The sequence below is a fragment of the Anomaloglossus baeobatrachus genome, chromosome 1 (genome assembly GCF_048569485.1).
Source record: "Anomaloglossus baeobatrachus isolate aAnoBae1 chromosome 1, aAnoBae1.hap1, whole genome shotgun sequence".
Classification (NCBI taxonomy): domain Eukaryota; kingdom Metazoa; phylum Chordata; class Amphibia; order Anura; family Aromobatidae; genus Anomaloglossus; species Anomaloglossus baeobatrachus.
The window spans coordinates 476473566-476497248 of record NC_134353.1 but is presented as its reverse complement, the minus strand read 5'-3'; the positions used below and the strand labels follow the sequence as shown (position 1 = coordinate 476497248).

General features: G+C 42.7%; 1 protein-coding gene across 1 annotated transcript in view; it reads left to right on the top strand.

Annotated features, from left to right (window-relative positions):
• The window catches only part of KCNN1 (potassium calcium-activated channel subfamily N member 1), a 206299-nt gene extending 183430 nt beyond the window's left edge, over positions 1-22869 (top strand). The window contains exon 9 of the mRNA XM_075314848.1: positions 19679-22869. Within this exon, the coding sequence (XP_075170963.1) occupies positions 19679-19963 (285 nt within the window). The 3' untranslated portion in view covers positions 19964-22869. The remainder of the gene's footprint in view (positions 1-19678) is intronic.
• The last annotated feature ends 814 nt before the right edge of the window (positions 22870-23683 follow it).

Genomic DNA, 23683 nt, shown 5'->3' with positions numbered 1-23683 from the left:
TCAATTTTAACCATCTTCCCTACCCTGCTGAAGAAAAGCAGGCCAAAGCATGATGCTGCCACCACCATGTTTGACAGTGGGGATGGTGTGTTCAGGGTGATGAGCTATGTTGCTTTTACGCCAAATATATCGTTTGGCATTGTACCCAAATAGTTCGATTTTGGTTTCATCTGACCAGAGCACCTTCTTCCACATGTTTTGTGTGTCTACTAGATGGCTTGTGGCAAACTTTAAACAACACCTTTTATGGATATCTTTGAGATATGGCTTTCTTCTTGCCACTCTTCCATAAAGGCCATATTTGTGCAGTGTACGACTGATTGTTGTCCTATGGACAGACTCTCCCACCTCAGCTGTAGATCTCTGCAGTTCATCCAGAGTGATCATGGGCCTGTTGGCTGCATCTCTTATCAGTCTTCTCCTTGTTTGAGTTAAAAGTTTGGATGGATGGCCAGGTCTTGGTAGATTTGCAGTGGTATGATACGCCTTCCATTTCAATATGATCGCTTGCACAGTGCTCCTTGGGATGTTTAAAGTTTTGGAAATCTTTTTTTAACCATATTCGGCTTTAAACTTCTCCACAACAGTATCACGGACCTGCCTGTTGTGTTCCTTGGTCTTCATGATGCTATCTGCGCTTTAAACAGAACACTGAGACTATCACAGAGCAGGTGCATTTATACGTAGACTTGAATACACACAGGTGGCTTATATTTATCATCATCAGTCATTTAGAACATTTGATCATTCAGAGATCCTCAATGAATTTCTGGAGTGAGTTTGCTGCACTGAAAGTAAAGGGGCCGAATAATATTGCACGCCCCAATTTTCAGTTATTCATTTTTTAAAAAAGTTTAAAATAAGCAATAAATTACTCCTTCCATTTCAATATGATCGCGTGCACAGTGCTACTTTAACATAAGCAATACATTTCGTTCAACTTCACAATTGTGTCCCACTTGTTGTTGATTCTTCACCATAACATTAAAATTTTTATCTTTATGTTTGAAGCCTGAAATGTGGGAAAAGGTTGAAAAATTCAAGGGGGCTGAAAACTTTCGCAAGGCACTGTATCTCCTATCCTGGTATGTATGTGGACCATCCTAGTATATATGTCCCCCTTCCTGAGCCCATCCTCATATATATGTCTTCTATTCTGGTATATATATGTTGCCCATCCTGGAATATATGCTCCCCATCCTGGTATTTATGTCGCCTATCCTGGCATATATGTTTCCTATCCTGGTATGTATGTCTCCTATTCTGGGTATATGTTACCCTTCCTGGTCTATATGTCTCCTATTCTGGTATATCTGTCCCCCATCCTGGTATGTATGTGTCAAAGCGGCAAACCCATATACCCCCTCAGAACCGCACCACTCACCGAGCAGCTTCTCGTGTCGATCCTCCTCTCTAAGTTGCCTTTTGATTCTCTTGTGTTTGACCCGGCCTGTTTAACCATCCTGTCTGATCTCTCCAGTCTTGACCCCAGCTTGTATTCTGAACCTATGCTGCTTGCCCCGGCAAGCACTTCCTGACACTAACCTGTTACTGACCCCTGAGCTCCCCTATTGTCCTTACATGACTCCTTCCCTTTGTTACCTAATCCCTATCTGTCCCTCCACTCACCCTGCATAGTGCCAAGACCGGTGAGTGCACTAGATGTCACCACTATGGTAATAAAACACAGGAGAAGGAAGAGAGACAGGTTGACATACAGGGCCGCCACTAGGAATTTCAGAGCCCCCATACTGGCAAAAATTTGGGGCCCCCTTCAGACTCCACCCAGGCTTACTGCCACTCTTGGAAAGACGTGTGTGTGTGTGTATAGAGATATATATATATATATATATATATATATATATATATATCTCTATACACACACACACAAGTCTTAGCACCATTCAAGTTGTTCGAGGAAATTAAGAATCTCCCTCGGAAAATTATTAACCCATTACTTGCCAAATTAGCAATTTTTTTTTTTTTTTTATTAAATGACAGATTTTTAATGATTTGGGTCCTAATGAATCAGAAACATAATTTGCCAAATTTTGAAAAAAAATCGAAAATAGGTGTTTTGAAAGCTCTCTCGGTGAAACAATATTCAATTAAAAATGACAATGACATGATTTCCTGTTTTGCAAACCTTCTTTTTACAAAAACAACACAAAAAATTAAGCCTAATTATAAAATCTTAGTTGCTAGAAGCAAAAGATTAGGCGTCCCAAAAAAAGGACATTGGTAGATAATAGGTTAATGCACCCCTACACCCCCCTCTCCATAATACACCCTCTACACCAACCCTCTCCATGATACACCCTCTACACAATACACCCTCTACACCGATCCTCTCCATAATATCTCTCCCACACTGCCCCATGTATAATATACCCCCACCTAATGCCCCTGTGTATAATATCCCCACACACACTCCCCCTCTGTATAATATCTCTCCCACACACTGACTGTCTCTATAATATTCCCCCTCACCCACTGCTCCTCTGAATTATATACACACACACACATACACACACTCTGCTCCTCTGTATAATATCACCCACAGACACTGTTCCTCTGTATAATATCCCCTACACACACTGTTCCTCTGTATAATATCCCCTACATACACTGCTCCTCTGTATTATATCCCCCCACACTGCTCCTCTGTATAATATCCCCCACACACACTGGTCCTCTATGTTAGATCCTCTACACACACTGCTCCTCTGTATTATATCCCCACATACTGCCCCTATGTATAATATTTCTCACATTCACTGCCCCTCTGTATACTGTCCCCCCACACAAGCTGCCCCTCTGTATATCGCCCCAAATACATTACCACTCTGTATACTATCCCCTGCCTGTCTGTATAATATCCTCCTGGTATATGTGTCCACATCCTGTTTTATTTGTCCCCTTCCTAGCATATATATCCTCCGCCTGGTAAATATGTGCCCATCCTGGGCCTCTCCTGGTATATATGTCCTCATCCTGATTTATTTGTCGAGATCCTGGTATATATGTCCCATTATATGTTCCTCCTGGTATGTATATCCCCCTCCTAGGTACATTCTGTTATATACACTAATGGCCAAAATTGAGGCAACACCCTCAAGATTTTTGAATCTTTTTAGCATTTTGCCAATACAAATACAAATTTCATGAATGTTTTTTATTTCACAGTAAACATTTTAAGTAAAAATAACAAATCTCATATTGAAACACAATATTAGCAGGAAATTTGTTTATTTGTCAACAAATTGGACACTATTGTCAGGTGACTGGGAGAAAAGCCATTTATTTGTCCTATTTTCATATCAAACACTAAAATGTTAAATACTTAGTAATATAGCAATTACCTGCAGACTACCAACTGCATCTGTGGACATGCAGCCTATACCATAACACTCAGAGGATGCTTCATGGTGGGTACTGTACACTCTGGCAAGCAATCCTCTACAGGGCGTTGTCGAACATAGCGGACACCATCGCTGCCAAATATGGATATGCGTGTCTCGTCGCTCCATAAAACATTTCTCCGTTGTTCAATGGTCCATTTAGAATGTTCTTTTGCCCACTGCAGACATTTCTGACTCTGTGAGGCATTCGAAAATGGCTTTTTACGTGGTTTTCTGGCTCTTAACCCTGCGTTTAGCAATCGTCGTCGAACCGTTCGATCGGACACTGTCACACCAGTGTTGTCAAGCTCCTTGTTGATGTCAACAGCAGTTGATTTCCTGTTATTTAGGGCGATTCTAAAAATTCTTCTATCAGTCTGAGGAGTTATATCCTTCTTCCTTCCTCTACCTGGTTTATTCTTTATTGAACCAGTCTCTTAAAACTGCTTGCACACTTTGAGAACGCTGGCCAATGAGATCCCTTTTCCAATTTCTTGGTAACTGTACTCTTCTTCTCTTAAAGTAACAGCTTTTTCGCTCTTCTGAGGCTGCTTTCACACTACGTCTTTTTAACATGCGTCCTGAACATTTTTTTAACGCAGAAACGGATCCAGTGCAAATGCGTTTTCATTTCAATGCATTTGCAATGGACTCGCGTTAACATGCGTTCACCTGCGTTTGCGTGCGTTATAGTGAGGATCCAGCGACTTGCAGTTTTTTAACATCTTTCAAAAACGCTACTTGTAGCGTTTTTGAGCTGCGTCCAACTTCTGCAAATTGCTGGATCCTGACTAAACAGCATGCAAACGCATGTGAACGCTGGCATGCTGATAGGCAGGATCCTGCTTGCTCTACTGAGCATGCCCAGAAACCAGCCCCGTGATCAGTCTCTCTCCTACCTCTCTGTCTCTCCCCCTCCCCCACCTGAGAGCTGCGGACACTCGTAACCAAGGTAAACATCGGGTAACCACTTATCTTAGTTACCCGATGTTTACGTTGGTAACGTGTGCAGGGAGCCCGGCTCCTAGCAGCTGCAGACGCTTGTAACCAAAGTAAATATCGTGTATCCAAGCAAGTATACCCAATGTTTACCTTGGTTACGAGCCTCGCAGCTGTCAGATGCCGGCTCCCAGTCTGGCACGTTTAGTTCCCCTCACTCCCGATCACATGACTCCAATGCCCGCCCCTAAACATCCAGTGACAGGATCCTGCAAAGTAACACATGCGTTTGCATGCGTTTTTTGCTGTAAAAGCAGGATCCGCTTTTGCAGCAAAAAAACGTTGAGGACACATGTTAAAAAGACGTAGTGTGAAAGCAGCCTTAGGTGACCATTGCTGTCTAATACTGCTGGCCATTTCAAGAATCTCAAATTTAAACGAAAAAATGGTGAAAATCACTTAATATGTCATTATATCACACTATTAAATTCCAAATTTAATTAATTAATTAATTATTAAATTAAATTGAAGCTTAATTTTTATTAGCTGGCTACCATGGAAAGATGCAGTTCATTAATGCTGCATGTGAAATAAAAGTTAATTAAATGTGTGTCAAGTTTATATCATAAAATTCAGAGACAGTATAACAGAATAAAAGATGTAATTGCTTACCTTTTGATGACAAACTGGCTTTAAAATAGAAAAAACTGCTTTTTAATCGCACAAGATCGGTCTTAAATCACACGCAGCTCACTATAAACAAACATAGAATACATATCGCAGAAGAGGGCATGTGTTCAAGTAAGTATGTCAGTGAAAACTTTAATCAAATATTGGTGATGCTGAAAAACTGCAGGTGTTGCCTCAATTGTGGCCACTAGTGTATGTCCCCATCCTGGTTTCGGACCCCATCCTTGTATATATGTCCCATCCTGGGACTCATCCTGGTATGTATATCCCCTTCCTAGTAAACACTTGGGTGTGGGAGGGCACCAGATATAAATAACATATGGGAATCAAAAAAGGGATCAAAAAAACACTAGCACATTTTAAGAAACTGGGACAATAAAAAAGGAGGAGAAAATGTGCAAAAAGTGGGATCACCAGTATAGCAAATAATATCATTTATTGGACACAAAACAAAACCATGGACAACATTTAAAAACAATTAAAAAAGCATAAGCTCATATAGTAACACATATTTGGTGTCAATGGTATGTGGCACCAAACACACCCCACACCCTCAGCAGGCCAAACCACCCAATATATAATGTTAGAAAGGACGTAACCTTGCAAAATGGTACAAAAAAATGGAACAAAACAGGTGACTGGGACACCACGCGTATCGCTACAACAAAGTGTAGCTTTCCCCTGAGGAAGCTACACTTTGTTGTAGCGATACGCGTGGGGTCACCACCCCACCCCCTCTTCTGCATTTCTCTGGCCTCCAGCCCTCATTCTTACTGGCGTCCGTCCTTGCTTTTTTGGTTCAACAAACTTCTTTCCTTTTCCAGGTGATTGCTGTGGCCCAGTTCACTTATGTGTTTTATTGCCATGTATTGTTAGCTGGTGTCTATGTCTGGGCACCCTTTATATTGTGTCCCAGTCACCTGTTTTGTTCCATTTTTTTTTGTACCATTTTGCACGGTTACGTCCTTTCTAACATTATATATTGGGTGGTTTGGCCTGCTGAGGGTGTGGGGTGTGTTTGGTGCCACATACCATTGACACCAAATATGTGTTACTATATGAGCTTATGCTTTTTTAATTGTTTTTAAATGTTGTCCATGGTTTTGTTTTGTGTCCAATAAATGATATTATTTGCTATACTGGTGATCCCACTTTTTGCACATTTTCTCCTCCTTTTTTATTGTCCCTATATCCCCTTCCTAGGCACATTCTGGTATATATGTCGCCATCCTGGTTTCTGTCCTCTTCCTGGTATATGTCATCCTCTTGGTATATATGTCCCCTTCCTGGGCTCTTCCTGGTATATTTGCATGCTGCAAAAAGAAAAAACAAAACCATTTTATTCACCCTCCCCAGCTCCCATGTCGCGCGGTTTCCTCTCTGAGCTGCAATGCATTTCAGCTGGATGTGCACTCTCCGACGTGCATCTAGCTAAAGCAAGGCAGGGGCTGGGGTTGGGGTTGGCGTGCCCCCAACAGTCCTGGCGATTGTCCCGCTCCTGTTTTCAGCTCTCCGAGAGCTTACCTGTTCCCCGCTGGCTGCTGCGTCCTTGCCACCTCCGCGACTCTGTTACCTGCAGCAGTGTGATGAGGTTGCAGACTCAGAATGATGACCTCATCACACTGCTGCATGCTGGGTCACAGGATGAAAAGCTGGTGTCCTGCTCTGCCCCACTGAACTTGCCAGCAGCACATGGCAAATTTCCATGTGATACAAATTAGCCAGTGTAGTGGCTGACGTGACACAGCCGCCCCTCTGCTGGGTCACAGTCAGGGCCTGGCTGGCAAATTTTAGCCTGGGGACAAGCACATACCAGTGGCCCACAGGTAACCTTCTTACTTCAGGCTGCAGCATAAACAGCAGAGGTAGCAAGGCTTTAAAACGGGGGTTGATGCAGTTCTCATATTAGGATCATAAACATATTTGCAATACCATAATAATATTATAGTATAATTAGTTGTCAGTCTTTGACACAGAAAATCATCAATCCAAATACAAATCTAGAAGTTCACAACACTATAGTCACCAGTGAGTGGACTCAATACATCACACTCAATACATCACCAAAGATTCAACACGTAATACGTATGTACAGAAATAGAACCAAGTTTATTACATAGAAAAGGGAACAGAACTGAGCTTACTACAGAGATATGAGATCAGTACCAAGCTTACTACAGAGATACGAGATCAGAACCGAGTTTACTACGGAGATACAAGATCAAAACCAAGCTTACTACAGAGATAGGGGAACAGAACTGAGCTTAATGCAGAGATACGAGATCAGAACCAAGCTTACTACAGAGATATGGGAGCAGAACCGAACTTACTACAGATATATAGCAGCAGAACCAAGCTTACTACAGAGATATGGGAGCAGAACCAAGCTTACTACACAGATATAGAAGCGGAACTGAGCTTACTACAGAGATATAGAAGCAGAACAAAGCTTACTACACAGATACAGAAGCAGAACTGAGCTTACCACAGAGAGACAGGAGCAGAACTGAGCTTACTACAGAGATAAGGGAGCAGAACTGAGCTTACCACAGAGATACAGAAGCAGACCTGAGCTTACTACAGAGATACAGGAGCAGAACTGAGCTTACTACAGAGATATGGGAACAGAACTGAGCTTACTACAGAGATAAGGGAGCAGAACTGAGCTTACTACAGAGATATTGGAGCAGAACTGAGCTTACTACAGAGATATGGGAGCAGAACCGAGCTTACTACAGAGATATTGGAGCACAACTTACTACTCCCCTCACACAATATACACTGTAACACCCCTGCCCAGCAGAGATCACAGGAGCACAGAGTGTACCAGGAGGAATTGATCCCAATGCCCCTCACAGTATAAGGCCACCTTCCCATGTCCTTGTTTCCAGTATGTATTGTATTCGGGGTGTTTTTATCAGATGCCGCACATACCATTTTAACCTATGGTGCTGCCCACAAGTCCGTGTTTTTCTGGCAGAACGAAGGACAAAGCCTGATACAAGTCTATGGATCCGTGAAAAACACAAACAGCACATGGATGACAGCAGTGTACAGTCTGTGTGCTGCACTTGTTTAACATTGCAAAGTATAGAAGAAACTTTGTAATTTCATTTTCTAAATCCATACCAGAAAAAACACAGAAAGCACACTGATGACACACAGTTTTAATAATGTACACATAAATGAGTGATAAAAATATTCACACAGTCAAAATGGAGCGTACCAACATACGTGTTTATATATGGATGTGTAAAGGGGCCTAACACCCACCAGCACCCCAATGTATACAGTGCAACACACAGTGCACAGGGTTTTATGTCCCCAGTAGACAATGCAAAACACAGTACACATGGTAATATGTTCTCAGTATACAGTGCAACACACAGTACATAGGGTAATATGTCCCCAGTATACAGCGCAGCACACAGTACACAGGGTAATATGTCCCCAGTATACAGTGCAACTCACAGTACACAGGGTAATATGTCCCCAGTATACAGTGCAACACACAGTACACAGGGTAATATGGCCCTAGTATATAGTGCGATACACAGTACACAGGGTAATATGGCCCTAGTATACAGAGCAACATACAGTACACAGGGTAATATGTCCCCAGTATACAGCAGTAGAGAGTGCAGCACCTCTACCCATAGGGTATAAAGTGTAACATACATCAGCTTCTCATAATTTACATAGCAACAAGCCCTCAGCCCCATATAATATACATAGCTCAGACCCCCCCAGCTCCATATAATATACATAGCTCAGATCCCCCAGCCCCATATAATATAATAGCTCAGACCCCCCCAGTCCTTTATAATAATAATAATAGACATGTCTAAACCCCCCCAGCCCATAGACATTTAAAATACACAGACCCTCTATTAGCCCTCCATCCAGCCCACCACAGTACACAGTATAGCAGACCCAGACCACTGTCACCAGATGTCACCACACATCCATCTTATCAGCCTCTGACTGGCCAGGAACTCCCTGTCTCGAAGGAGAGACGCCATGAATCACAGCACAGGAGGTGGCGGGGGCGGAGCCTGCACTGAGCTCCACAGGTCCTAGGCTGGAGTCGAGAAGATGCCAGAAATCCTCTTCATGTAGATGATCTGCATGCCAGGACCTGACCATGCACAGTGTGCTGCGTAGCCATGTCTGAAGCAGCCAGACAGGAACATTTAAAGGTACAGTGCCGCCCGAGGGCCCGGTGAAGAGGGGGGGGGGCGGCCGGGACTTAATAAAGTTAAGTAATTACCCTGGGCCCACTACACCAGTCATGGTTGTAATGTCATGATCTCAGCCCTGGGGACATAGACAAAAAGATATGCACCAACTGCTGTAGCCAAACACCAAGCCAGGAGAAGGATAAAGATCAGCTACTTCACTGCTGCAGCCTATCACCAGGGTTGCAAGAAGCACATCTCCAAGAGCTTAAACAGACTTTCTCCTTCAATGGTGGTCAGTTCAGAATTGGATGCAATTCTCATAGGACATGTAACTATTTAATGGGAATAGGAGTGGTCACAAATCGGTTGCATCTGAGATGAAGTAACAAGAAACTACCAGCAAGAAAATAGTCCTTAACACTTGCTGCACTAATAGAAAGCCAATACATTTAATATCCAGAGTCTCACAAGCCAATGTGAGACTCAGTTCCTCAACCTGTCACAAGTCTCCCCAGGAAAGGAGACCCTCATGACATAAACACTGCAAGTAGCTCGCACTAGGCCAAGTACCGAGCATACCCAAGCACTACAATGCTTGCTCGAGAGGTTTGCATACGTAAAGCACTCAAACTGTGACCTCAGATATTGATTTTTACTTTCAAGTTTGGGTTCGCTTATCTCTAGTCTCGGGGACTGCCTTAGAGTGATGCCTGGTGTCTACTGGCAGCCCAACCTATCCTCACCACTAGAGGCTTTAATGAAGACCGGGTAGAAACTTAGTCACAACCCTCCAGATTAAGCCCGGCCCATGGAGCAGTGGGTCCACACCCACCAGTGTTACAATATGTCTCCTATCTTGATATAGATGTGGCCTATGCTGGTATACAGTGAAATGTTAAAATTTGGGCGCCCCTGGTCAAAATTACTGTTATTGTGAACAGTTAAACAAATTCAAGATTAAAGGGAATCTGTTAGTAGGTTTTTTGCTACCTCATCTCAGAGCAAAAATGTAGGCATCGAGATTCTGAATCCAACAGTGTATGACATAGATTACTGGTTGCAGCCATTCTCAAACAATAAAGTAATTGAGTTTTGAGTATGTAGCTGAGCCAGGCACACCAGGCTCTCAATAGAGATTGTGCATTGACGGTGAGGTGTCACTCACAGAAAGGGCTGTGTCAGACTGCTCTATATGTGAGTTCTTTACTGTTAATCACAGGGTAATAAAGCTATTACTTTAAGTAAACAATTGTACACACACAGAGAAGAGATGCATAGTTGTTTTTAGTTTTAACATTAACAAAAAGCAACTGCTGTCCTCGGTTTACATGGCAAAAACCTGTTGACAGATTCCCTAAAAGGCGTAAAGTTAAAGATCACACATTTCCTTTTGTATTTTAGGCAAAATAAGAAATCATCTTTTACATTTGAAAAATTACAAAATAGAAAGGTTTGGACATCTTTATACAATAGCGTGCTCAGATAAACGTGACCAAGGTTTCAGACCTTAATTAGCCTGTTAGCGTTATGGTTTATTCACTATTATCTTTAGGAAATTCCAGGTGATGCAGATTTCACACCTATAAGAACCCAGCTTGCTCTAACCTTGTGCCAAGAAATAGCAGCCGTGGGTGCTTCTAAGCAGCTGAAAAACACTTTGAAAATGAAAATGGTGGATGTACCTAAAGCAGGAGACGACTATAAGAAGATAGCAAAGCGTTTTCAAGTTGCCTTTTCCTCAGTTCTAAATTTAATAAAGAAATGGCAGTTAACAGGAAAAGTGGAGGTCAAGATAAAGTCTTGAAGACCAAGCAAAATTTTTGTGAGAGCTGCTCTTAGGATTGCTAGAGAGGCAAATCAGAACCCCCGCTTGACTGCAAAAGACCTTCACAAAGATTTAGCAAATTCTGTAGTTGTGGTACATTGTGCTACTGGTCAGTGACTGATAGAGAACAATAAATTCTAAAAAAATTAATCAAATACTGTGGCCTCCTTAGCGCTCTATCAGACCGTGCTTCTATACTTTACTGCTGATCTTCCCCCCTGTGGGTTCACGGCAAGAGCTGCTTGATACGGAGGTCAGATTACCAGAGACGCCCAGTGATCTGTCATGTGACCAGCTCCTCAGGAAATTGCTTCCCTGGATGGACATCGTGGGCTAACAGGTCAGAAGATCACTGACTCCACACTCCTGCCTTATACCGTAGTTGTGCGAGGGATGCACAACCACATCAGGTGAGCAGATTCCTTTTCTTCTCCTCACCGCTATCTCCCAGAACCTTCACATGCGCTCCCTTGTTTAATTTTTATCCAGACCTGCAGAAATATGGCCTTCATGGAAGAGTCATCAGAAGAAAACCTGTCTTGCATCCTCACCATAAAATTCAACGTCAGAGGTATTCAAAAGAACATCTAAACAAGCCTGATGCATTCTGGAATCAAGTCCTGTATAGACCGATGAGGGTAAAAATAGAACTCTTTAGCCACAATGATCAAAAGTATTTGTTGAGAAAAAAGGGCACAGAATTTCAGGAAAAGAATATCTCACCAACCATTAAGCACGAGATGGATCAATCCTGCTTTCTTGTTATGTTGCAGCCAATGGCACGTGAAATATTTCACAGGTAGAGGAAAGAATGGATTTAATGAAATGTCAACAAATTATTGATGCAATCATAACACCATCTGTAAAAAAGCTGAAGTTGAAAAGAGGATGCTACTATAAACGGATAATGATCCTAAACACAGGTCAAAATCCACAATAAACTACCTCAAAAGGCGCTAGCGTAGGGTTTTACAATGGCCCTCACAGTCCCCTGATCTGAACATCATTGTAAATCTGCCCAGACCTCAAAAGAGCAGTGCATGCAAATGACTCGCCCACCCCAGGGCTATGGGACCCCCGGTGCCGGGCCGGACTAGTCCGGGGGGTCGTCAGTGGTGGCGGGGCCTGACTCCGTGACCCTGGCGGGAGTCAATTAATATGGTTTCAGTGTTGGGGGTGATTAAAGTTTGTATTCGTGACGCCACCTGTGGTTTGCGGCTATTAAGCCGCCGCTGCTGTATGAGGCCTCCGGGGCTGGTGGAATGGCAGCTTGGATGGTCCTGCTCCCCACAGGTGGAGCGGTGCCCCGGGGACACTGTTGGTGCTTGTAAGTGTCGATGTAGTTGCGGTGTAAGTGCAGGGCCGACAGGGCGGTGAAAGGACCGGACACAAACAACAGTCTCTTTACCTTTTCCTCTTTTACTTGGTAAATGGTTAGTCCTGGGAGACCGTTACAGGTGGTAGAAGGCTCCGGCCGGCCTGGAAGTAACTGGGGTGCTCTTTTTGGCCAGCTGAGTATGAGGCCTACTCCCTGTTCTTCCTTTGCTTTCATAGGACCCTGCACTCTGAGTTAGCAATGGCCCTCTTGCTGCTGGGACCGGTGGTACGTCCCTCTCCCTGTGTGGTAGGCTGCGCAGGCCCTCTCTGATGCTTCTCTGCTGGAGTCCACACCGGGCCCTGGTGATGCAGCTGTACCTTCAGGTTGCTTTGGGGGGCCAGGAGACCTGCAGTCCTCCTGCCCTTCGGATTCGGCTACCAGGGAAGGGTTTTACACCCTGGCAACCACAGACTCCGATGTCTAAGTCTCTTCTGTGCCTCTCTGCCAATCCTGCTTCACTGGGCCAAGCTATTCCAGCTCCAGGCCCCAGTCCACAGGACAGCACTACTCTGCGTCTTCACTCTCCAAACTTTCCTCTCAGACTGAACACTAACTCCTCCCTCAGGTCAGTCTTGAGGAATGCTCCCTGGAACTCCAGGTTCAGAGCTCCCTCTGCTGGCCTGAGGGAGAAACTGCATTGGATGTTGGTACCTACTGGCCAATGATTTCCCCAATTACCTCCAGGCTCAGCATTAACCCTTTGGAGGGGCAATGCTGTTGTGGCGACCAGGTCCTGGGGCGCCACACAAAACGACCCAGTGATCTCACAGAACTGGAAGACTTTTCCAAGGAAAAATGGATGAAAATCCGTCAAAAAAGAATTGAACGACTCTTGGCTACAAAAAGCATTTACAAGCTGTGATACTTGCCAAAGTGGGTACTACTAGGTACTAACCCTGTAGGGTGCCTTTACTTTTGCATGTGTCCATATTCCTTTTTTGTTCATTTTAAAATTTAAAAGTTGAAATTAAATTTAGGGGTTTTGTGCCTAAAATACAAAGGAAATGTGTCACCTTTATACCTTTTAGAGATCATTTATTCTTCAACTTGCTTAACAGTTCACTTTAACAGTAATTTTGTCCAAGCGCTCTAAAACTTTCACATGCCACTGTATATGTTCTCTATCCTGAGCCCATCATGGTATATACTGTATGTCTTGTATTCTGACATATGTATTCTGATATATATCCTGTACCCTGCTATATATGTCCCCAGTCCTGGTATAAGAATATATATATTTATATATTTATATATATATATATATATATAGATAGATAGATAGATAGATAGATAGATAGACATAATTTTTATCATAGGTATACTTCAACTGTGATAGACAGAACACAAAAAAATCCCAGAAAATCAAATTGTATGATTTTTAAATAATGAATTTACATTTTATTGCATGAGATAAGTATTTCATCACCTATCAACCAGCAAGAATTTTGGCTCTCACAGTCCTGTTATTTTTTCTTTAAGAATCTCTCCTAGCCTGCACTCATTACCTGGATTCTTTACACCTGTTTGAACTTGTTACTTGTACAAAAGACACCTGTCCACACAATCAATCAAACTCCAGCCTCACCACCATGGCCAAGACCAAAGAGCTGTTTAAGGACACCTGGGACAAAATTGTAGACCTGCACAAGGCTGGGATGTGCTATAGGAATTAGGCAAGCCGCTTCATGAGAAGGCAACAACTGTTGGCACAAGTATTAGAAATTAGAAGAAGCGGAAGATGACTGTCAATCTTACTCGGTCTGGGACTCCATGCAAGATGATTCTGAGAAAGATCAGAAATCGATGATTCTGAGAAAGGTCAGAAATCAGGCCAGAACTACATGGGAGGACCTGGTAAAGGACCTAAATAGAGCTAGGACCACAGTCTCAAAGATTGCCATTTGTAACACACTAAGGTGACATGGATTAAAATCCTGCAGGGCACGCAAGATCCCTCTGTTCACGTCAGCACATGTCCAGGCCCATTTAAAGTTTGCCAATGACCATCTGGATGATCTAGAGGAGGCATGGGAGAAGGTCATGTGGTAAGATGAGAGCAAAATAGAATTGTTTGGTATCAACTCCACACTCCATGTTTGGAGGAAGAAGAAGGATGAGTACAAACCCAAGAACACCGTCCTAACTGTGATGTATGGAAGTGGAAACATCATACTTTGGGGGTGCTTTTGTGCAAAACGGACAGGACGACTGCACCATATTCAAGGGAGGATGAATGGGGTCATGTATATTGAGATTTTGGCCAACAATCTCCTTTCCTTAGTAAGAACATTGAAGATGGCTGAGTCTTTCAGCATGACAATGACCCGAAACACACAGCCATGGCAACCAAGGAGTGGCTCCATAAGAAGCATTTCAAGGTCCTGGAGTTGCCAAGACAGTCTTCAGAACTGAACCTAATAGAAAATCTTTGGACAGAGCTGAAACTCAATGTTGCTCAACAACAGCCCTGAAACCTGAAAGATCTGGAGAAGGTCTGTATGGAGGAGTGGGTCAAAATCACTGCTGCACTGTGTGCAAACTTGGTCAAGAACTACAAGAAACGTCTGAAATCTATAATTGTAAACAAAGGAGGTGTCTGTACCAAATATTACGTTCTGTATTTCTAGTGCATCAAATACTTATTTCATGCCATAAAATGCAAATTAATTATTTAAGAATCATACAGTATCATTTTCTGCTTTTTTTTAGTCTGTCTGTCACAATTGAAGTATACCGCCGATAAAAATCACAGACCTCTCCATTCTTTATAGGTGGGAAAACTTGCAAAATCGGCAGTGTATCAAATACTTATTTATCCTACTGTGTGTTCTCTATCTTGGGTTCCTTCTTGGTATATATGCCCCAATTCCTGGTAGATATGTTTTCTATCCTAGTATATAGGTCCCTCATCCTGGTATATAAGCCTCCCGTACTATTGCTTTTTTTTAACACATGAAAAAAAAAAGATTCTACTTGCTTTCCCTCCGCACCCGCAGCATGCGGCATCTTCTTTTGATACCGGTAACTGACTTCAGCATGTAAGCGATGGTAGCAAATGACTTAAGTGCCATGCGTCCCCAGTTACAGGTGCGCTGACGTCAGCTGCCAACCTCTTATTTGGCAGGATCAGGCCCATGCGCTTGCAGTAGGAGGGCTGACCGACGCCAGAAACTATTTCAGCTACATGTGCATCTGAGGAGGCACATTTAGCTAAAATGTATTGTGTTGCAGAGACCCAGCAGCTGACGTTGGTCTGCCAGTCACAGGTTACTCATAGCAGTATTCTGAAATCAGCTGCTGGCCTCTGCACCGGCTATAGAAGAGGATGCCACACATTGTGGGAGTGAAGGAAGGTAAGAGTACATTTTTTTTTTACAGAATGAACTCAAGAAGGGAGGGACATTATACCAGGAAGGGGTCCAGGATAGATGACATTACTACTGGATGGGGACATTGTACCAGAAAGGGGAACATTATACCAAAAAGCATTATAACAGGTTGGGGAACATTATTATTCAAAAGGGCACACAATGGGGGACATATATGACTGGAAGGGCCGCCACAGGATAGTGACATAACACCATGAGAGGGGTCGTTATTACTGGAATGGGCCCAGAATGGGGAACTTTCTTACTGGAAGGGGCACAGGATGTTTGACATTATCACTGCAAGGGACCCAAGGTGGAGGACATTTTTACTGGAAGAGGCACAAGATGGGGGACATTATTACCGAAAGAGGTCTCAGATGGAGGACATTATACTTGGAAGGTGCCCAGTATGGGTGACATTAGTATAGGATGGGGGACATTATTACTTTATGGGATGCGTGGGCAATACATGTCTTTATAGGATTTAGAGAGCTACAAGTCCCCATACATCTGACCAACATTTAGGTGGGTTCCAAGGTCCAAATTTTGCACCAGGGTCCATCTGACTAGTGGTAAGGGTACATTAAAATGAGCTATTGGACTGCAAATAATGTTCTTCCACAAGGCCCTTTTTCTGTCTTTGTCTGCCCCTGAGCTAACCTCTTTTAGATTTTCAGGAATGTCCCATATCTCTGCATGCCTACTGAAAGTGCATATCTTCCCACTCAATGCCTTTTTGTGTGCTCAGCACTCTCAGCAAGTCAGACATGTTTCCATTTCTGCTGTCCAATATCGCTGACAGACAAAGAAACTGCAGCAGCATCCCCTTCCTCCCACTTACTCATTTTTTTTCATAATTCTATTTTACACCAGTGTCTGGAAAGGCTTCAGGACATTTTTAGAGAGCTAGCAGGCAAGGAAAATTAAACCACAGGTTACTGGAAAGTTCGGAAATTTCATGTATTCACATTTCATACTGATTTTGGGAAAAAAAACTATATTGATAAGTACACTTTGAGTTGTTAAGACATGAAATAGTTGTCTGAAAGTTACAAATGTCATCTGTCATGAGACTGATTTTCTGTCTTTTTTTCTGAATGTTGTTTTTCCCTCTTTCTGACTTTCTTAGAAGTCATTCGTAGCGATTTCATCTATCTCACTGCTGGGAAATGGCCGGTACAAACAAGCAGATAACTTGTTGATCGGTGGATGTCCTACTACTAGGACTCACAACAGTCGACCAAACGGGGAATTTTTACCCCTGAATTGGCACTCATATCCTAATTACAAAATGGAGTGACAAGTTAGGTGCCCAGATGCGACTGCATTTATTCTCTGTGAGGCCCCTTGAAAAACCTGATCGTGGCACTTGTCAACTCTATATGAAATGAATGGATCGATCAGCAGCTGAGCATGCACACTACACCTCCATTCTAACAGAAATAAAGGATCTTAGTTCTGCTGATCGCTATAGGTCCTAGTGGTCGAACCCCCATGGAGCTACAAGATATAACCTATCTGTAAAAAAACGTCTTTTCACTGGATAACACTTTTAAGCCAGGCTAAAACTGTGAAGGCAAAGGACACTGCATGCTACACTTAAATAAAGTTTACTATTGGCTATTTTTTTTTATATTTTAATTAAGCTCCATATGCTTAGATTAGTATGCTGTAAATATATAGCACCATAAGTTTATTTGGCTGGAATATTGCTGTAAATGTTCTTTTTTTTGGCATAAGCTGTCTATTAATTATTGACTTGCAATGTCTAAATTACTACACCTTAGGGAAGGGGTCCCTAGCCTGTAGCTCAGTAGCCACATATGGCTTCAAACCATGGTGTGTGGCTTGTAGCTTTCTGCCTGCTTGGTGCTGTAACACCACGTCTGGCAAATAACGATGAACAACAGGTTTTCAGATGGTGACTTTTGTGATTAGCCCTACATAAAAGCAAGTCTGACATACAGATGCCTTGCTCCGTAGAATGGATCTCTATGTCCAGTGCAATCTGCCTGTGGAGTGAGAGGCTGCACTGCAGCTTCAACTATAGAAAATTCTCCCTGTGACATCATCAGAGTCTGTAGCTTGAAGACTAAGCCTACTCTGTCTGAAAGCTGTTAATTCTAGTACCAGAGAGGGGTAAATATATATGTAATCTTTTCTCATTATTTTAGAGTAATTTTATAGATACAAAAAACCTGAATTTTGCTTCACCTATATAGAGATATATAAATAATCTGCTTCTCTTCTGGGTTCTTGGTCTGCAATACAGATCAAGCTTACCAAATCCTCCTCTATCTATCAGTTCAGGTAGTTGCTCAATAGTAAGGCTGCTGCCTATGGACAAAGAGTTTGCGAGTTCTAGTACTGGGGAAACCTGAAGGGAGTTTAATTTATGCACTGAGTGTTCATTTTTGCATTGCACTGAGAGGAGGAGGAGCTGGAACAAGACCAGTAGCGGGACAGTCCCGCAGAATCCAGGACAGTTGGGAGCTGTGTAACCAGTAATGTGTGCATTTTTGATTTCTGAGGAATATTAAATACTCAAAAATCCACCCCTTTATTCTTAGCTGAAATTAACTAAGTTATGTAATTTCATGTTTGATACTTATAACTCAACATGTGCCTTGACCAGCAATATTGCCCTAAAATGTGCTAACATTATCTCCCCTTAATTTTTCATAGAATTATGTTTCACGTTCTCTCTCTTTTCATATGTTAGAAATATAATTTTAGATATAGCTGTATGCATTTCACACTATCCAACAGGTTGAATTAGTAAATCCAGTCACATTTATCCCTGAGTCAGCATTTATTTAGCCAATATGTGATCTTGATCTGCTATCTTGCACCTTAGGTCCAATGGAAGAATAGCACTATCCTTCTGTGTCATGAAGTTAACATAAAACATCATTGAAAGAAAAAAAATCAACCATGTTTATCGAAACCTTTTAAAAAGGACCTGACAATAGGTCAAAAGTGTTGGGTTTTTACTCATACTTTGTTCCCTATGCTTCCCTGAGTATTGAGATTTTTTTTTTCTTTTCCAAATTCGCCAAATTCCAGAGATATGAGGTTTTTTATTTAGTGTTACTTTTTATTTATAATGGGATGTAGCTGACAGGTTAATTATGTAAAGACACATTCCCAAATAATCTGTTTACCATAAGCCCTTGTAAAGACTATAACAAGTAGCACTAAATAAAAAGGTCAATATCTTTGGAACCATATGGCAGATTAAAAAAAAACAAAAAAACGTATTATCCAAGGGAGTAGCGAGTAATATGAAAGTAAAAACTGGATACTTTTGACCTGGTGACGGGTCCTCTTTAAGCAATAGGATGGAACACCCTTTGCTTTTTGTACAGTACATTGAATAAATAGGTTGAAACTCTGCTTCCGATTTATTTATAGTCAGATGGGTCATAGCTCCATTTTTTTTCATATGAAAAAACAGATTTGCTCTGCTTTATACAGTCCTACAGTTAAATGGTCCATATCTGGTAACCTCCTGCCCCAACAGAGGGAGCTCACTGCATACAGATTATTCATGGCTGTGTTTGGATAAAATGTCAGCTGTATAAATCCTTCCACAGTCAAATTAGATCTGTAGGAACCAGACCCCCACCAATCAACAAGTGGCTATGAATACCTGTAATGGGAAAATATCAAAAGTTTGGTTACATTTTTTTTTAAGAAAAAATTTAAATACATTATGTTCACAGTAAGCAAAAATGTGTAGACCCATAAATTATAACTTATTCATTTTTAACTATAGGAATTATGTTCTCCAAAAGTAGTGTGCCAGCTCTGCTAGAATTGCATGTACTGATATTGTAAGAAGATATATGTATATATCTAAATTTTCTGCGCAATTTGTATTATTTTTTTCACAGACACAGAATGTTATGTATGACCTAATGTCTGAACTTCAAGAACGGAATGATGACCTTGAGAAGAGAATTATAACCCTGGAGACCAAAATTGACTCCTTAAATGGCTCACTTCATGCTCTTCCAGGGCTGATAGCTCAGGCTCTGCTCCGAGAGCAGGGAGAACTCTTCCTCATGCGTTCACACAGACCATTTCCCCCTTCTAATAGCTCGGACAATTCATGGACCCCCCCACGTAGACGAACCTCACCTTCCACTGCCCCGCACACCTCTTCAGACAGCGGCTGAGGAGGGAAGAGGACAGATGGAGTTCTGGTGGGAGTGGTGGAGTGAAGACTTAACAAGCTCACCTTTTATCCATAGCCACTATGTGGTTTGATTATGTCAGCTTTTTTTCTTAAAAGCCTTGGATATTTGTTAACCCCTGAGGGTTCTTTGAAAATGCTGGAGTGAAAGTTCTATCAAAAACTAAAAAAATATCTAAAAATGTTTGTGTAAACACGCACACGAGAGTACGCGCAGTGGCGCGATTATCCCTCTCTCTGTCACAGGCTGATCCTGTACAGTGATGGGGCATAGTCCAGTCTAGATAAGTTTCTAAATCAGTCTGTTAAACCCTTCCCAAATTCTATTTATTTTCTTTAAAAGAGCTTCTAGGGCTGGCTGTCATGGGTTCAGATAATCATTTCCGCTCTAAGCCTATCAGCTTCTTGTTTTTAAAAAGCAATGAGCAGTCAGCCATATTTTTTTAACAACCCCCGCCAAAGGAGTAAAACTATGTACATATATATAGGAATGAAGGTAGTAAAATAAATATATATTTTAAAGAGCCACATATGAATGGGGTGGGATTGCATGTTACCTGGTTATTGTCAGAGGGATTTGATGCATTCATCTGACATGAAAAGGTTTGTAAGTGGTCAGTCTTCAATACGTGTGTGTGTTTACATATATAAATATGTATATATAAATATATCCATATATATTTATATATATAAAGGAATAGAAAAGAAAAAAATGTATTTTTTTAATCTTTCATTGCTGGAGTGGTGTAATATGTAATATACCAGTGTTACTGCCCCAGTGGGTGGCAAACAGTTTAGTACAGTGGCTATGGTGGACAATGGATGAGATTAGCATCTGGATCTGTGATGACTGTACAACAGTACAATGGATTTTATATTGATATAGGTATACACCTAAAGGGGTATTCTATCTCCACAATCCTATCCCAATATGTAGTAGGTGTAATAATAATATTAACAAATACCTCGAATTAGAAATTTAGTATAGTGCTCTTCATATATTATTATTTATTTTTGTAGTGCCATTTATTCCATGGCGCTTTACATGTGAAAAGGGGTATATATAGTAAGGACAAGTACAAAAATCATAAACAATACAAGGCACAGACTGGTACAGGAGGAGAGAGGACCCAGCCCGCGAGGGCTCAAAGGAGGAGAGAGAACCCTGCCCGCGAGGGCTCACAGGAGGAGAGAGAACCCTGCCCGTGAGGGATCATAGTCTACAGGGGTTGGGAGAGGATACAGTAGGTGGGGGTAGAGATGGTCGTGTGGTGGCTTGTTGGAAGAGGTGGGTCCATGTTTCTTACTTTGGGTGCAGGGCATTGCAGCTTAGGTATCCATGATTATGACCACTCATCTAGTGACAGTTATTTAGTTACTCGTGGTCATAACCATGGATACCTACCTAAAATGCCCTGCACATAGTTAAGAGACATAGCCATATCAGGAGAACTATACTAAATTTCTAATTGGAGGTATTTTCCAAAACTATTATTATTATGCCTATTACATATTGTGATAGCAACTTGGAGATGGGTATTCCCCTTTAATTCCTCCCATACACATTAGACTCATGTCAGCCCAACTCACCAATATAAATGGTTTGAGCCAATAGCCTAATGTGTATGACTGGATATCAGGGAAGTTGTCGATCAGGCACATCCAATTTCGGACTGCCGATTGTATGGTTTCCCAGAGTTCTCCTGGCTTTCTCATAGAGAACACATGAGCTCTCAGCCGAGTGAGCGCTCCTGTGTAAGGCCCCCTTCACACGTCCGTCAAACACGTGTGAGTTTGGTCCGTCCCGTATATACCGGAGACACGGACAAACGTGCACCAATGTTATTTAATGTTTGAGGACACGTGCGTTTTTCACTAAGGTCCGTGTGTCCGTGTGCGTGCTACGTTTGTGTCTCCGTTTTGCACGGAAGCATGTCCGTTTTCAGCACGCAACACGCAAGCACGGACCCAATGAAAGTCAATGGGTCTGTGCACACGCCCGAGTGACACGGACGCATCTCTGTATGCTCCAAGTACGTTTTGTGCTTTTTTCATGTGATGTCGGTCTTTTTTCTTTTTCTGTTTCGTTCTCTACCTCAGTCCGTCGGTCGGTCTCTCTCTATGTCTGTCGTTCAGTCTCTCTGTCTTATCTGTCTCTCTCGCTGTCTGTCGGTCAATTCCCCCCCTCTCTCATACTTACCATTCCCCGATCTCCGGCGCGGCGCTGCACTGCTGTTATAAAAGCTCCGGCGGCTTTTCCTCTTTTGAAAAAGACGGCCGCTCATTAATCAATCTCGTATTCCCTGCTTTCCCCGCCCACCGGCAAATATGATTGGTTGCAGTGAGACACGCCCAAACGCTGAGTGACAGCTGTCTAACTGCAACCAATCACAGCCGCCGGTGGGCGTGTCACTATGGAGCAGAGAAATAAATAAATAATTTTAAAAAAACGGCGTGAGGTCCCCCCAATTTTAATACCAGCCAGATAAAGCCAAATGGCTGCAGGCTGGTATTCTCAGGATGGGGAGCTCCACGTTATGGGGAACGCCCCAGCCTAATAATATCAGCCAGCAGACGCCCAGAATTGCCGCATACATTAGATGCGACAGTTCTGGGACTCCACCTGGCTCTTCCCGATTTGCCCTGGTGCGTTGACAATCGGGGTAATAAGGAGTTAATGGCAGCCCATAGCTGCCACTAAATCCTAGATTAATCATGTCAGGCGTCTCCCCGAGATACCTTCCATGATTAATCTGTAAGTTACAGTTAAAAAACAGACACACCCGAAAAATCCTTTATTAGAAATAAAAAACACTAACACATACCCTCATTCACCACTTTATTCAGCCCGAAAAAGCCCTCCATGTCCGGCGTAATCCACGGAGTTCCAGCGTCGCTTCCAGCTCTGCTACATGGAGGTGACAGGAGCAGCAGACTACACCGCCGCTCCTGTCAGCTCCACGCACCAAATGAGGTGAGTAGCGCGATCAGCTGAGCTGTCACTGAGGTTACCCGTGGCCACTGCTGATCCAGCGGTGGCCGTGAGTTACCTGACTGACAGCAGCTGATCGCGCTACTCACCTCATTTGCTGCGTGGAGCTGACAGGAGCGGCGGTGTATTCTACTGCTCCTGTCACCTCCATTTAGCAGAGCTGGAAGTGACGCTGGAACGCCGTGGGTTACGCCGGACATGGAGGGCTTTTTGCAGACATATGATTAATCTGCAGGTTAATAGCATTCTGATACTGTGCAGCGGTCGCACTGAGAGCCCCGTTTTCGGGAGGACATGATCTTAATTTCTCCCGGTAGCCTCAAGCATTCAGTCATAGGGGTGGCAGATTTTCATTCACTGCACTGTGCATAGTAGCTGCATCTGTAATCACTCCCCCAGCACTGAGTGACAGCTGAATCTGTACTGATGCAATGCTGAGCTAGTCACTGTCAGGGGCATGGTTACAGAAGCCACTCACTATGCACAGAGCGATGACTGAAGCTGCGCCTCTATGACTGTAAGCCCAGTGCTGCCATGAAGATTATAGATCATTTTTACCAGCAGCAGGGCTCTCAGTGTGGCAGCTGCACAGCATCAGAACACTATTAACTTGTGATTAACCCCATATTTGCAGGTTAATAGGGGTTTTTGTTACATGACAAGTTTCCTGTAAAAAGGTACCAACATCATGCTTCTGCTTCAGATTTGTCC